General features: G+C 45.9%; 1 protein-coding gene across 2 annotated transcripts in view; it reads left to right on the top strand.

The window, feature by feature from the left end:
• Window positions 1-12869, top strand: part of RGS5 (regulator of G protein signaling 5) — a 47379-nt gene extending 34510 nt beyond the window's left edge. The window contains exons 1-3 of one of the 2 annotated variants that reach the window (XM_045456639.1): window positions 4918-5144; window positions 9050-9216; window positions 11904-12869. In XM_045456639.1, the coding sequence (XP_045312595.1) occupies window positions 9157-9216; window positions 11904-12065 (222 nt within the window). In that variant the 5' untranslated portion in view covers window positions 4918-5144; window positions 9050-9156 and the 3' untranslated portion in view covers window positions 12066-12869. Of the gene's footprint in view, window positions 1-4917; window positions 5145-9049; window positions 9217-11903 lie in introns of those variants that run through there. The other variant, XM_045456640.1, reaches the window with a different exon arrangement.
• Window positions 12870-14052: the final 1183 nt, after the last annotated feature.

The following is a 14052-nucleotide window of genomic DNA, read 5'->3' as shown; positions in this document are numbered from 1 at the left end:
TTTTTGAGAGACACAGACAGAGCACGAGTGGGGGGAGGGGCAGAGAGAGAGGGAGACACCGAATCCGAAGCAGGCTCCAGGCTCCGAGCTGTCAGCACAGCCCGACGCGGGGCTCGAACCCACGAACCATGAGATCATGACCTGAGCCAAAGTTGGACCCTTAACCGACGGAGCCGCCCAGGCGCCCCTCAATATTTTCATCCGTAAAAGAGACACACTGCCCTTTCCAGCTTAGCCTCATCATGGCTTGGTAAGGACTGGTTACAACAGCATGAAGAACAGTGGATTAGGAACCAAGATCGGGTAGGTGCGTCCTAGTCCAAGCTGCTATTGACGGCTCTGGTGGCCTGACATGCGTTGTTATCTCCCCCAGCCTTGGTTTCCTCTTCTGGTGCTTGCCTTCCTTCAAGACACGACAGAAGTGCCAGCAAGAACCCGTTCCCACGCTAATACCAACAGAGCACTGCTTGCCTCTCCCCTAATCCAAATCCTTACTGATCCTCAAGGCCCGTGGTATCGAGGTTAAGGTTCCCCACGATAACAAGATGGCTGGTCTGCAGTCAAACTGAGGTCTTCTTCCCCCCCTTATGGGATTTCCACATGTAATCCCTGTGACCGGAATACTTTGTATTCCCATCTCTGTCTGTTGAAATACCTCCTCTCCTATGAAAGCAGATCTGAATGCCGACTGCCTAGTCTTCCTTGGCCATCCAGAATGATTTATCCTCCCTCTGAGCTTCCAGAGAACCTGTCTGCACATCTTTTCTGCTGCTTGATACTAGCTACCGAGTACTTCACCGCTGTCTCCCTCCGATGACAGATTATAAACTCAGGGACAGCCAAGGCTTAGCCTTTTGATCTGAACGACTTCCCAATAAGAAGTGCACGGTATGGGGAGAATAAGTATTTGTGGAATAGTTCATTTTGAGAATATGATTCAATTTAACGGATCCAACCTGTATTTCTTCATCTTTGCCCCAAGAATGGCATATGAAACTGTTGGGTGCTTTGCAAAAATAAGGATTTAAAAAATGCTTCTTGCAGGTGCATCATTATTAATGAGCACAGCAGAGGTAACAAAGAACATATGTTGAATCGTATATGAAAAATTTTTTATGGCTCAGTTGGCTAAGCTTCTGACTCTTCGCTTTGGCTCAGGTCACACTGTCACGTTTCATGGATTCGAGCGCCGCATGGGGCTCTGCACTGACAGTGGGGCCCTGCTGAGGATTCTCTCTCTCCTTCTCCCTCTGCCCCTTCCTCACTCGCACACGTGCGCGCGCTCTCTCTCTCAAAGTAAATAAATAAACCTAAAAAAAATTATGTCTTGTTTTGAGTAGGGCAAGCTTCTGCTTACCTGATGTAGAATCATTACCTCTTTGTAACTTTCTTAATCTTATCCACTTTGATTCTCTTTTTTACCTCTTCGGCTAAACAGAATACCATGCCCTGACACATATAAAGTGTTCAGTAAATGTTTGTTAACCTAACGGGTGAATGAGTTCATTCATTTTGCTTCTTGGATCCAGAAATTCCACGAGGTTGATTAAGAGAAAACTATTTATGTTCATCAATTGACTTATTTATTGTCTTATACAATGGTTTTGGGGCCAATTGCAACCAGACAGATGATATATTGCTGCATTAAGAATACTAAGTACCCTGGGTCCAGGTATTTATTGCTAGGGTCAAGAAACCTGAGAATTAGCAGACCTATTTTCATGTTTACAAAACCATGAAGGAGAAGGATATATATTTGTGTGCCCATATCCAATCCTTCTCAGTCCCGCTAATCCTTAGGGGCACGTGTTCATATATTTCAGGGTTTTAGGGACGGGGAGCTATTTGGTATAAGAAAGATAGGGGCAGAAGTTAAATCAGAGGCAATTAGTGTTAACACCTTAGCATTTGTTGAGGGTCTGAAGCCTTTCAGCTTGAGGCCTGAGACTCACACAGTAACATTTGCTACTTCTCAGTGGAGAAAATATACATTCACGTCAGTGTTGTGTAAATATGTATATATAATATTCACATTTCATTTAATTATATACGTTTCAAAATTACATATGCATATAGATGTGTTACACAGTATGTATCTGTGTATACGTGTGTGTACGTATAATCTTAAGTTCTACGTAATTATCTTCCTAAGTAATTAACGTTTTTCTTTAAATGTGTTTTGTCAGTTCTGTTTTTTCGTTTTTTTAATGTGTGAGAGAGAGAGAGAGAGAGAGCAAGCGAGCAGGGGAGGGGGGCAGAGGGAGAGAGAGAAAGAATCTTGAGCAGCCTCCATGCCTAGTGCAGAGCCCATCTCGGGGCTCGATCCCACAACCCTGAGATCATGACCAGAGCCGAAACCAAGAGTCGGAGGCTCAACCAACTGAGCCACCCGGGCGCCCCAGGAATTAACATGTGAAGACTGGGGAAATTAACTTCCCCTAGTGATAAATGGAAAAGCACTTGATAACCATTCAGGTCAAAATTCTTCCTTTGAAAGGGTCTTTCCTTATATTCAAAGAAGCTCAGGTGAAAAAGAGAGGTTCTGGTATGAATATAGAGATCTCGCAGAAAGAGTGGAGACCCATGCCCTAAAAGGGGGGGGGGTGCCATTAGTAAATAAGACTGCCTCTCTCTCGAAGTTTATTCCTCTGCCCTTACTCTCCGTGTCTCTCTCTTCCTCTTTATTTTTCCATTCCACCCTCTCCCCCGGCTTCTCTCTATGGCTCCCCTTTTTGCTCTGTGTGTCCCTCTTGCCATGTTGTCTCTGCTCTCCACTTCTCGCTGTCTCGTTCCCCCCAGAGAAGGACTAACAGAACACCAGGCACCAGAAACCTGAAGAGACATTTGACCTATTCTCCCGAACACCCGCTGTTGTGCCTCGTGAATAACTTTAAGCCAAACTTTAGCAACTCAGCTCTCAGGACATGTTATTTGAATCTGCTAAAACTCATGGTCTGGGATCAGAAATAGCTAACATTAGCTGTGAATGATGCAAAATAGGTAACCAAGAAAGATACGTTTGAGAAATCTATGCGTTTGAAACGCCACAATCTCTGCTTGGATGTTTGATTGGATAAACTAAACCATTTCACCTCGAGGAGTGGCATCTTCGTTGATTTACAAAGAACATTTGGCATTCTGTTCTGCACATGCAGGAGGTTGCCTCACAATTGATATAGTTCCCCAGTATTCCTTAAATCCACATTTTTCTTGAGCGGAAATGAAGTCAATTGGTACCTAACTTCTTAAAAATTAGACAATTAAGGTGCTATTCAATCTTTCCCAACTAACAAGCTTTCTCTTGCTTTTCTTCATTGAAGAAATAATTTTTAAGCCTCCAGTGTATTTAACTCTGTTTTGACAGTACGTCAATTTCTTACCTGTTTTGTGTTCAATTCTGCAGGTGATGACACCTGTATTCATTAGGTCTATGGGACAAATGACCAGTGTGCTGCTCATTAAACACAAACACGGATTGCACGTGGAAGTCTAAATAAAACAGTGACATTAGGGGCGCCTGGGTGGCTCAGTCCGTTAAGCGTCTGATTCTTGGTTTCGGCTCAGGTCGTGATCTCACGGTTCATGCGTTCGAGCTCTGCATCGGGCTCCATGCTGACAGTGCAGAGCCTGCTTGGGATTCTCTCTCTCTCTCTCTCTCTCTCTCTCTCTCTGTCCCTCCTCTGCTCACTCTTTTATCTCTCTCTCTCTCTAAAAATAAATAAAATTAAAAAAAAAAAAAAAGACCATGACATTAAATTCCTCCACCTGTCTTTAAGAGCCAAGGAAGGGGGCTCCTGGGTGGCTCAGTTGGTTAAGCGTTGACTTTGGCTGAGGTCATGATCTCGTGGCTCATGAGTTCGAGCCCTGTGTCTGTGCTGACAACTCAGAGCCTGGACCCTGCTTTGGATTCTGCGTCTCCCTCTCTCTCTCTGCCCCTCTCATACTCTGTCTCTCTCTCTCTCAAAAATAAAAAACACACATTAAAAAAATTCTTTTAGGGGCGCCTGGGTGGCGCAGTTAAGCGTCCGACTTCAGCCAGGTCACGATCTCGCGGTCCGGGAGTTCGAGCCCCGCGTCAGGCTCTGGGCTGATGGCTCAGAGCCTGGAGCCTGCTTCCGATTCTGTGTCTCCCTCTCTCTCTGACCCTCCCCCGTTCATGCTCTGTCTCTCTCTGTCTCAAAAATAAATAAAAACATTAAAAAAAAAAATTAAAAAAAAAATTCTTTTAAAAAAGAGCCAAGGAAGAATGAAACACAATCCAGTAGCAGCGGGAAAGTTTATATGCAAATTCTTTTTTTCCCAGGAGCTCCAAAAGGTCAGAGCATTTCCTGAGACACCCTTGAGATTTGGACTCGTCCGTGGGGAACGGAACAGCCCAGATCTAGCCTTCTCTCTCTCTCTGTGTCTCTTTTCCTTATCTTTGCCTTCTCCTCCTGCTTCTCTCTCTTTGGTTTCCAATATTCTCCCTCCTTTTTTGTCTGGCTCATCTATGCCCTCCTCTGACTCACTGGCAGCCACAAATTCCTTCAAAGCAATAATAATAATAGTATCAGCAATAGGTTACTTGTACTGTTTGTTCACGTGTCGGGCGTTGCCCAATGCGCTTTGCATGTAGTGCTTTATTTAAGGAGCGTAATAATTTTAGGGCTTCGATACGATAACAATCTCTACTTTTCAGAAAAGGAAAGTGAGGTTAGGTAACGTGCTCATGAAATAAAACACTACCGTGGTAGATTTATTTTTCTCTTAGCTCTCCGTCCTTCGGCTCTGCAGTGTGGGAAGAAAGGCGTCCCTTAGTGGGTCTTATTTGGCTCAGCGTCTGTCTATTCGACATGAGGCACAGATGTGAGGTGGGTGGGAAGGAGAGGCGAAGGTACGTGAAACTCAGACCTTGAACGCGAAGCCTGAACGGCCTCCTGGAGAAGACAGGCATGTCAGGGAACAGCAGCAACAAAAGGATAAAGAAAGCTCTTCTCCCATCGCCATCCAAAAATCTTCAAGAGCAAGTAGAAGGCAGTGTACCTCCCGTCTGAGGCAACCTGGGAGCTGGCTTTTGAATGATGGCAAACACTGATTTTAAATTAGGCATGAATAAAAATGATGAAAGACAGTACTTCCTGAGCTCTCATTGTGTTCGACACCAGGTAAGAGCTTGACGTGAATTGCTGAGTCCTTACAACAACCTTATCACGTGGGTTCACGTGGGTTCCATGATTATATCCGTGTAACAGAGGAGGCAGTTGAGGCTCAGAGAGGGTGGGTCACTTGCCCCAGTTACCGAATAGTGACATTTCTGAGTGGTGATGTGGTGAAACAGGACCCACCCGAGGTACCTTGACTCCAGAGCCCGTGCTCAGAACGGGCAAGCTATGTAATGATACCTGTCACCTATCCACTCATGACATTCCACCATTTTTCCTCTAGGAGGGGAGATTTATTCTAATCTCCCCCCTTTAATATTTTTTTAATGTTTATTTATTTTTGAGAGACAGAGAGACAGAGCATGAGTGGGGGAAGGGCAGAGAGAGAGGGAGCCACAGAATCCAAAGCAGGCTCCAGGCTCTGAGCTGTCAGCACAGAGCCCCACATGGGGCTCAAACCCCTAAACCGTAAGACCCTGACCTGAGCTGAAGTCGGACGCTTAACCGACTGAGCCACCCAGGCGCCCCTCGCCCTTAATAGTTTTCCTTTATATACCCAACTGACTTGGATTTGTCTCACACTCCTTTTATTTTCCAAGTGGTTTTAGAGCTGGCTTCATTTCGTCCTTTGGTAGGGCTGCTACGTTCTTTTGCTTAGATGTCAAAAGTGACACCATTCCTTAGGGCCAGCTCTGGGGCCGTAATGTGGGTCAAAACCCAGACTGTTCCCACAAGACCGGCGATCAGGTTTCATCTGCTTCCCAGTAGGGGATGCCCGAAGAGGTGTGTTGAGAAGTATCCTGGGGTTCTGCGCAGGCTCAGCAGGGGAGGACGCAGGGATTTCTCAGGGATGTGTGCCGAGGGCCCCGTGCGGTGGGTGTGGAGTGCGAGGGCAGTGGTGTGGGCCAGAGATGATGTGTGCGTTACTTGAAGACTAGACACGTTTCTCCTGGAGTCTCTTTGGCTCTGACCCAAGAGGACTTCCTCAGGGCTGATGGGAATTGAACAGAGAGTCAAGGAATGGCCCACTGGAAAACCAGAGGCGTAGGAGGAGAAGGTATCTGGGGAGTGACTTGAGGGTCCTACTAAGGGGCCATCCAGAGAATTCTCAAAAGCCAGGTGACAGAAAGAATAGCTTTAAGCATCTCCCAGGACAATGGAGGGAGTTTAAAGCCGGTTTTGAGTCTCTGATCAAAGTGTGTGCATTGATAAAGAGCCCTGAAATAGTGTTGTAGAATTCAGTGAGAGTGATAAAACCAGTGCCCAGGAAATGGACTGACTTCACTGGAAAGTTATTTTCCGAGCTCAGCCCCCGGATGCCTGGTAAATGTTAATATTGGTCTGGAGTCCTGGCGTGCGTCCTCAGGTCATAAATACCAATGCTTGGGAGGACTGGGATTTTATCTGTATCTTTTATAAAGACTTGGAATGGGTGATTCAGAGAGACGGATAGGTTGTGGGGACAGGGGCCTGATGAGAATACAATGGCCACAGACTTAATTCTGTGAAGTTATAGTTTCCTCCAAAGTCTTGCATGGGTGTTCATAAGACTTCACTCCTGCTATCATTTCCCGGCCCCTAGAAAGTCCTGGGCGTTTTTCCATTTCAACAGAGGCTACCTGACACATTCTGTTTAAGAAACAGTGAAAACTGGGGGGTGCCTGGGTGGCGCAGTCGGTTGAGTGTCCAACTTCAGCCAGGTCACGATCTCGCGGTCCGTGAGTTCGAGCCCCGCGTCGGGCTCTGGGCTGATGGCTCAGAGCCTGGAGCCTGTTTCCGATTCTGTGTCTCCCTCTCTCTCTGCCCCTCCCCCATTCATGCTCTGTCTCTCTCTGTCCCAAAAATAAATAAACGTTGAAAAAAAAAATTAAAAAAAAAAAAAAAAAAAGAAACAGTGAAAACTTTAACTATGACAGAGAGAGAGATCTAGGCTTTATTTCTTCTTTCAGCATATATGTTGACTAATGTGTCACTAAATTAATAACAAATGGTGCTAGAAATAGAGTGCAAAATATGGAAAGGGAGGGAAAGAAAACACACCCGATTTTATCTAGATATGTGTTACCAAATGGTTTTACAGTAACTCTCCTAGCGAGGTTTCCAGAGCAAATTGTTCATCATGCCTACCATTGCTCCCAGCTTATTTTTAGATGTCGATCAATAAAAAAGGAAAAAGTCTGGGGCACCTGGGTGGCTCAGTCGCTTAAGCATCCAACTCTTGGTTTTGGCTCATGTCATGATCTCCCGGTTCGGGAGTTCGAGCCTCGTGTCGGGCTCCGTGCTGACAGTGTGGAGCCTGCTTGGGATTCTCTTTCCCCCTCTCTCTTTTCCCCTCCCCTGCTCATGTTCTCTCTTTCTCTCTCTGTGTCTCAGAATAAGTAAATAAATTACAAAAAAAATCTTAGGTGAAGTATAAAAAGAGGGGACTAAAATGCAAAGTGTTTTTGTTTGCATCCAGAAATTGCTGAGGACTCTAATCCAAGTTACTTATCACCTAACCATTCTGTTTCTTTAGAATTGAATGTGGCTGCAGGGGATGGTAAGGGGCGTGCAGACAATAAAAATGTATTGAAAGTAAATTGAAAAAAAAAAAAAAAAGACAACTATGTATCCTGGTTTAATCGGCACCCATGCTGGGTGCGTGTTCTATGAAATCAGTGAATTCCCACATATCACCCCCTATGGAGGGTAGGGAGGAAAAAGAAACACAGCATCAGGCCTAAGAGCTTCTCATATACACATTTGTAACAGACGAATGTATGCATATATATTACATGGATGGATACCTATTTTGAAACAAGCTGGAGTCCACATGAGCAACAGCACACCAAAAACACAGTAGTTGTAATTATATTAAAGCTAACGTGTTTTATTTTTTTTTTTTTAATTTTTTTTTTCAACGTTTATTTATTTTTGGGACAGAGAGAGACAGAGCATGAACGGGGGAGGGGCAGAGAGAGAGGGAGACACAGAATCGGAAGCAGGCTCCAGGCTCTGAGCCATCAGCCCAGAGCCTACGCGGGGCCCGAACTCACGGACCGCGAGATCGTGACCTGGCTGAAGTCGGACGCTTAACCGACTGCGCCACCCAGGCGCCCCAAAGCTAACGTGTTTTAAAAAACTGACATATTGGGGCACCTCGGTGGCTCAGGAGGTTGAGCGTTGACTCTTGATTTCAGCTCAGGTCACGGTCCTCGGGGTCATGGGATGGAGCCCTGCATCGGGCTCTGCCCTGAGTGTGGAATCTGCTTAGGATTCTCTCTCTCTCTTTCCCTCTGCCCCCGCCCCCCTCAAAAATAAATACAATGAAAAACAAAAACAAAAACAAAACCACTGACGTATGATTGACAGGCATAGTAACTCCTCGGCGGGTGGTAACTTCTTTCAGTCCCTTCCTGCCTGTCTTCAGGTCTCAAACAGAACGTCCCTTTCTCATGGGGCTTTCCGCCAACTTAAAATAAAGTTAAGTCCCTCCTGTTACTCCGTTACTATCTTTCATATGGTTTTTCCTTTTTTTGTGTGTCAATGTTTCTTGAGTTTCTTCACTTTTTTCCTACTTCCCCCAGAATCTGGAAGCTCCATTAGGGCAGGAACCTTGACAGCTTTACTTACCGTTGTGACTTATCGTACTGTCTCTCCTGTCATTTTGTAAACATAGGACACGAATAGCACCTGCCTCATGGTTCATAAGGGGAGTAAATGAGAGTTAATACGTGTAAGGTTCTTACATGAGTGACAGAAATATGTAGTAAATAAATCCAGGCGATACAGCAGGATACAGTGTTGGTAAGCAAGCGGGCAGATTTATAACACATTTACAATCTATTTTGGGTAAACTTCTAAAAAATGTATGGATAATATGACGGACGCATGTATTTATCCATCCAACCAAACTTTCCCCTCGCTAGATGGGCTTGCCAGCTTCAAAAGTTTCCTGAAGTCTGAATTCAGCGAGGAAAACCTCGAGTTCTGGCTGGCCTGTGAGGACTACAAGAAGATCAAGTCCCCTGCCAAGATGGCCGAGAAGGCGAAGAAAATTTATGAAGAATTCATCCAAACGGAGGCTCCTAAAGAGGTAGGTCTTGATGGGTGAGTGAGGGTGGTCACCGTGGGCTGAGCTGCACGTCAGGGAGGATGGGAACCCTGCCCCGGGCTCATCGGCGGTGGTCAGCAAACATTTGTGAGGCGAATGGATGCGGACATTCCAATCCCAGGCTTTCTTCCACGTGTGACTTCGGACGGGTTCTCCTATCCTCGGTACCCTTCGCTGTAAACATCTCACATACGTGTATGTGTGTGTGTACCTAGAGCATGCTTCAATGTTTATTTATTTGGGGGGGGGGCGGGGGAGGGGCAGAGAGAAAGGGAGAGAGAGAATCCCAAGCAGTCTCCGTGTTGACAGCGCAGAGCCCGACTCGGGGCTCCATCCCATGAACTGTGAGATCAGGACGTGAGCCACAACCAAGAGTCGGACGCTTAGCCGACTGAGCCACCCAGGCGCCCCTGGCACTAAGATTTTAAAAAGAGAAATGGCCACGCATAGTTGAATGCATGGATGATGTGGACATTGCCGATCGTCAGGCGATCATACCTGGTTACCGTAATCGTATTTTCCTGGCTCAGCAAACATGTGAACGTGTATCAGAACGATTCATTAGAGGGGGCCAGAGCACATAAAAGTAATAAAACCAGTAGAGGCCGCGCGTCGCTGGATACAATGTGTTAGAGGGAAGTAAAGGCATCCCTTCTTTTAAACATTAAGACTAGGAGAGCGTTTTATACTTTTTTGAAATTCAACCATTCTGTGTAGGGTTGCCTACCTAGCTCAGTATATATTCACGGTGAGAGAGGGAGAAGCATTCTTTAGTGTGGCAAGAGGAATAAAAGGAGGGGCACCTGGGTGTCCCAGTCAGTTAAGCCTCTGACTTCGGCTCAGGTCATGATCTCGCAGTTTGGGAGTTCGAGCCCTGGTGTTAGGCTCTGTGCTGACAGCTCAGAGCCTGGAGCCTGCTGCGGGTTCTGTGTCTCCCTCTCTCTTTGCCACTCCCCTGCTCATTCTCTCTCTCTCTGAATACAAAGAAACACTAAAAACGGAAAACATCAGACTCTCAATTTTGACTCCGGTCATGATCTCACAGTGCGTGGGTTCGAGCTCCGCATCGGGCTCCATGCTCACAGTGTAGAGCCTGCTTGGGATTCTCTCTCTCTCTCTCTCTCTCTCTCTCTCTCTTTCTGCCCCTCTCCTGATCGCACTCCCTCTCTCAAAATAAGTAAACATTTTTTTTTTAATTAAAAAAAAGAAGAAGAAAAGACTGGGAACAGAGAGGTATACGTTACAGTGTCGCCTCCATCCCGTCCCTCCTGAGCGTTAGCGGGCACGTAACTTGACCTCACCGGGCTGGGGTCCCCGCATGCAGAGTCAGGCCCTGGACCTCAGCTCTGAGGCTGTGCTGCATCGTTTCCTCCTGCAAGAAGCACTCCGGCCCCTCTCACCATGGAAAATCTTACCACAGTCTCAACTCCTTTTATCTTGGAGCTTGGAGCCCAGCTCACGCCCGCTGTCCGGCCCATCCTGGCCTGGCACTCTCCGCCAGGCTTTTGTCCCTGACTCTGCCTGCAGCCCCACCCACATCCTCTGAGCGCAGAGAGCTTTTCCAGTGTCGAGGACCTCTAGCAGCCCAGGAGCGATCTAGCACATTTTGTGACCTTCCGATTCAGAACCACTGGCCAATTTGGATTCTGTTTCTTTCTCTTTAACAGCCAGAGAGCTTAAGGGTCCTTAAAGCCCACGAGATGATGAGCAGCGAATCCTCCCAAGGCACACTCAGGCAGGCCCGTGCAGGGCTGTGCCCTGCACAATCCGGGGGACCATCCACCTGGCCCCTAATACGAACGGTGTCCCCCCGGGGACTTGGGCGATGTGTCGCTAACTGCACGCAGGACATCAAGCCGCGACGCCTTCCAAGGCTGCAGTCTATTAGTGAAGGGCGACACTGCCTGGCTTTTTAATCTTCTCTCTCCCACTCGTGACCTGGAGCGAATCCCTCGCATTCTGCCCCTCGGTCGTAAGATGGACATGTGGGCATCCCGCTCAGAGTGGCGAGGTTCAATGGGAGCCTCGACCCAGAGCCCGTAAGACTAACGTTCCCGGCAAAGAGCCTGTGTAGACGAAGCCCCCGATGAACACTAGCCGCTATTCTTATCGTTTGTCTGTCAAAAACACTGTTGCCTGGTTTGTTCTGGGAAAGGCCCCATTTCCTCGCTCTTCCAGATCCGTGAAAAAAGCTTCTGGATCCGGGTCAGAATTCCCTTCTCCTCTTCCCTGTCTCCATCAGGCGTGAAAGCACACGCGGCCGAAGGAAGGTTGAGGGATGAGGTGTCAGGACACGCGGATTCAAACTCTGAGTCTCTGACTCATACGCACGCCTTAGCTCGGTGCCCTGGAGAAAGCCGCTTAAGCTTTGCCTACACATGTTCTTGGGGTTCTTGTGAGGATTAAAAGCCGTAAGCACGGTAGCTGTCGGTGGAATTCCGACACATGCGTTATTTGGATCTTAATCTGACTCGTGCATTTTTTAGAGTATCTCTTGCTTCACCCCACTGCCTATAAAACAGAAATGACATTTCTTCTCACTTCTTAGGAGCCTCTTCCCCTCATGAGTTTATTGGTGACCAGTTCCTGTCCCTCCCCACCCCCCCCCCCACCCCCCCATCAAATCCTGCCACCTGGGCTGACTCGTGACCCTGTTTCCCGGCCCGCAGGTGAATATCGATCACTTCACAAAGGACATCACCACGAAGAGCCTGGTGGAACCGTCCCCGAGCAGCTTCGACGTGGCCCAGAAAAGAATCTATGCTCTGATGGAAAAGGATTCACTGCCTCGCTTTGTGCGCTCTGAGTTTTATCAGGAATTAATCAAGTAGTAATTTAGTCGGGCTGTGTGGATCACCCAGTGAGTTATTTCCTCTGCGATAACCCTGCATTTTCCAGCAATCTAATCTACATTAGCTTCCCACAGCTGCTTCGTTCAAAGATACCCAAACAGGGGAAAATCCCGGGTGGCGTTGTTGACTCTTTTTGTGCACATTATTTTGGATGTTTATCTAGTGTCTGAATGCCTTCCTCTCCCATTTTCTTCTTCCTGCCCCATTCTTAAGGATGTTGTTGTCAACGCTAATCACAGTCACAGGAAAATTCTACTTATGGCAAGGAAACATAAGAAAAGAGTATGATACCGTAGAATGTGGGTCCGTTTGGTTTAGGTAATGGATCTCTGTCCGCCCAGATTGGTACGAAAAAGAATGTGGATGTGGACAGACGATTTCAAATGAGATCCATTGATCTCATTTGTTGTTTTCATTCTGACCCAGGGGGAATTATCCCTCCATTTCTGACCTTGGTTACGAAAAGGTGGTAAGAATTGTATGAGGCAGCCATTATTTGATTTCTAAGCAAATACATTATTTAAAATATCAATCTTCCCTTTAGAGCCTCTTTGCATTGGCTGGAGATCACTAGCCAGAGATATAACCATAAATATGTTATGTTTATACAAAGTCAAGCTGAACACAATCCATATTGGTTCTTTCCTTATACCTCTCTCATACCCCCCACCAAGTTACCAAATCTTGTATTAAATCAACAACCTGACAATGGAGTATTTAATAAATGTATATATATATATATATATATATATATATATATATATATATATATGCATCTAAGTACGTAGGCCCAAAGTTTCAATTTTCAAATTATTTTAAGTCCCTGTGAGTATAAAATTCCAAACTTTGCAACTCCACTCACGTAAAATACAACAGATGCCGTCCAGCGCGATTTCCTCTTACCGCCACATCAGGAGAGCTATCCACTAAAATGGGAAAACTTTGTCAGGCCTACAAATGGCTAATTACCCTATGATGCCATCTGTTTATTTAGGGAATGGCGATTATCTTCAAAAGAACAAATTATCTTTAGAAAAATTAATTCGACTGCGGAGGCTTTCTGAGATAGCACTCCGAAGGACCCCACATTCTGCGAAATAATGTGATTTTTTACCAACTCCATCTCTCCCTGCCCTGTTTTGCTGCCCATGTTAGTGGGTTGTACTCGTCTTCAAAGTGCACATTTATATCCTAACGTGACTTGCACACAGCTGATTGATAGGCCGTGGTATTTTTTAGTAGTTTTAAACTTTTAATTCCGTCTTTCGTTATTATAAGTCTCACTAGATTTTTTTCTTATCTCTAGTAGATTTAAGTAATGATTTACATAATTTAGTAATAAGGAGAATCAAGCTAAACTATATTTGAAGCTAACCAGGAGGAGGATATTGAGTTAATTTGAAAAGAACTTGTTAAGGATTAATAAAATTCTGAAGTGTTTAAGGAGAAGATTACATTTAGTCTCGTATTTACTCCTTTTATTTCCCTTTCTCTTCCACACACTCCTAGTTTTCCATGTTTGTAGCCTGTTTATTCAGTTACTTCCTGAGAATATCGTTACCATATCCTTCAGGCAAACACTGGCTGTTTTTTGTTGGCTTTTCTCTAATTTTGCTATTTCAAAGGATACCATGCACTTCTGAATACTTGCTATTTATTTCACATTCTGAAAGTGGGCTGGACTAAGTGGGCCCACTGTCAACAGTTGCCAGTGTGGTAAGAGTCCACTCATAGGTGTAGACATTGCTCACTGCAGAGAAGCTTGTCATAAGCAGTCGACAGCTCTCACCGTGAGCATGGAGACATCCTCGCCATGTGCGTTTGTGTAGAAGTGACAGGCGACTCAGATCAAAAATTCCTGGTACTGCCTTCCTCAGCATCCGTCTACACTGTCCAGATCAGCATAAAATCTCCAGCCCTTGAGTTTCTCATGCAGCTAGAAACGGTAAGAACGCAAGGATCTAGG

This window comes from Leopardus geoffroyi, chromosome C3, assembly GCF_018350155.1.
Source record: "Leopardus geoffroyi isolate Oge1 chromosome C3, O.geoffroyi_Oge1_pat1.0, whole genome shotgun sequence".
Taxonomy (NCBI): domain Eukaryota; kingdom Metazoa; phylum Chordata; class Mammalia; order Carnivora; family Felidae; genus Leopardus; species Leopardus geoffroyi.
Note: the sequence above shows the minus strand (reverse complement) of the source record. Positions and strands in the feature narration are given on the sequence as shown.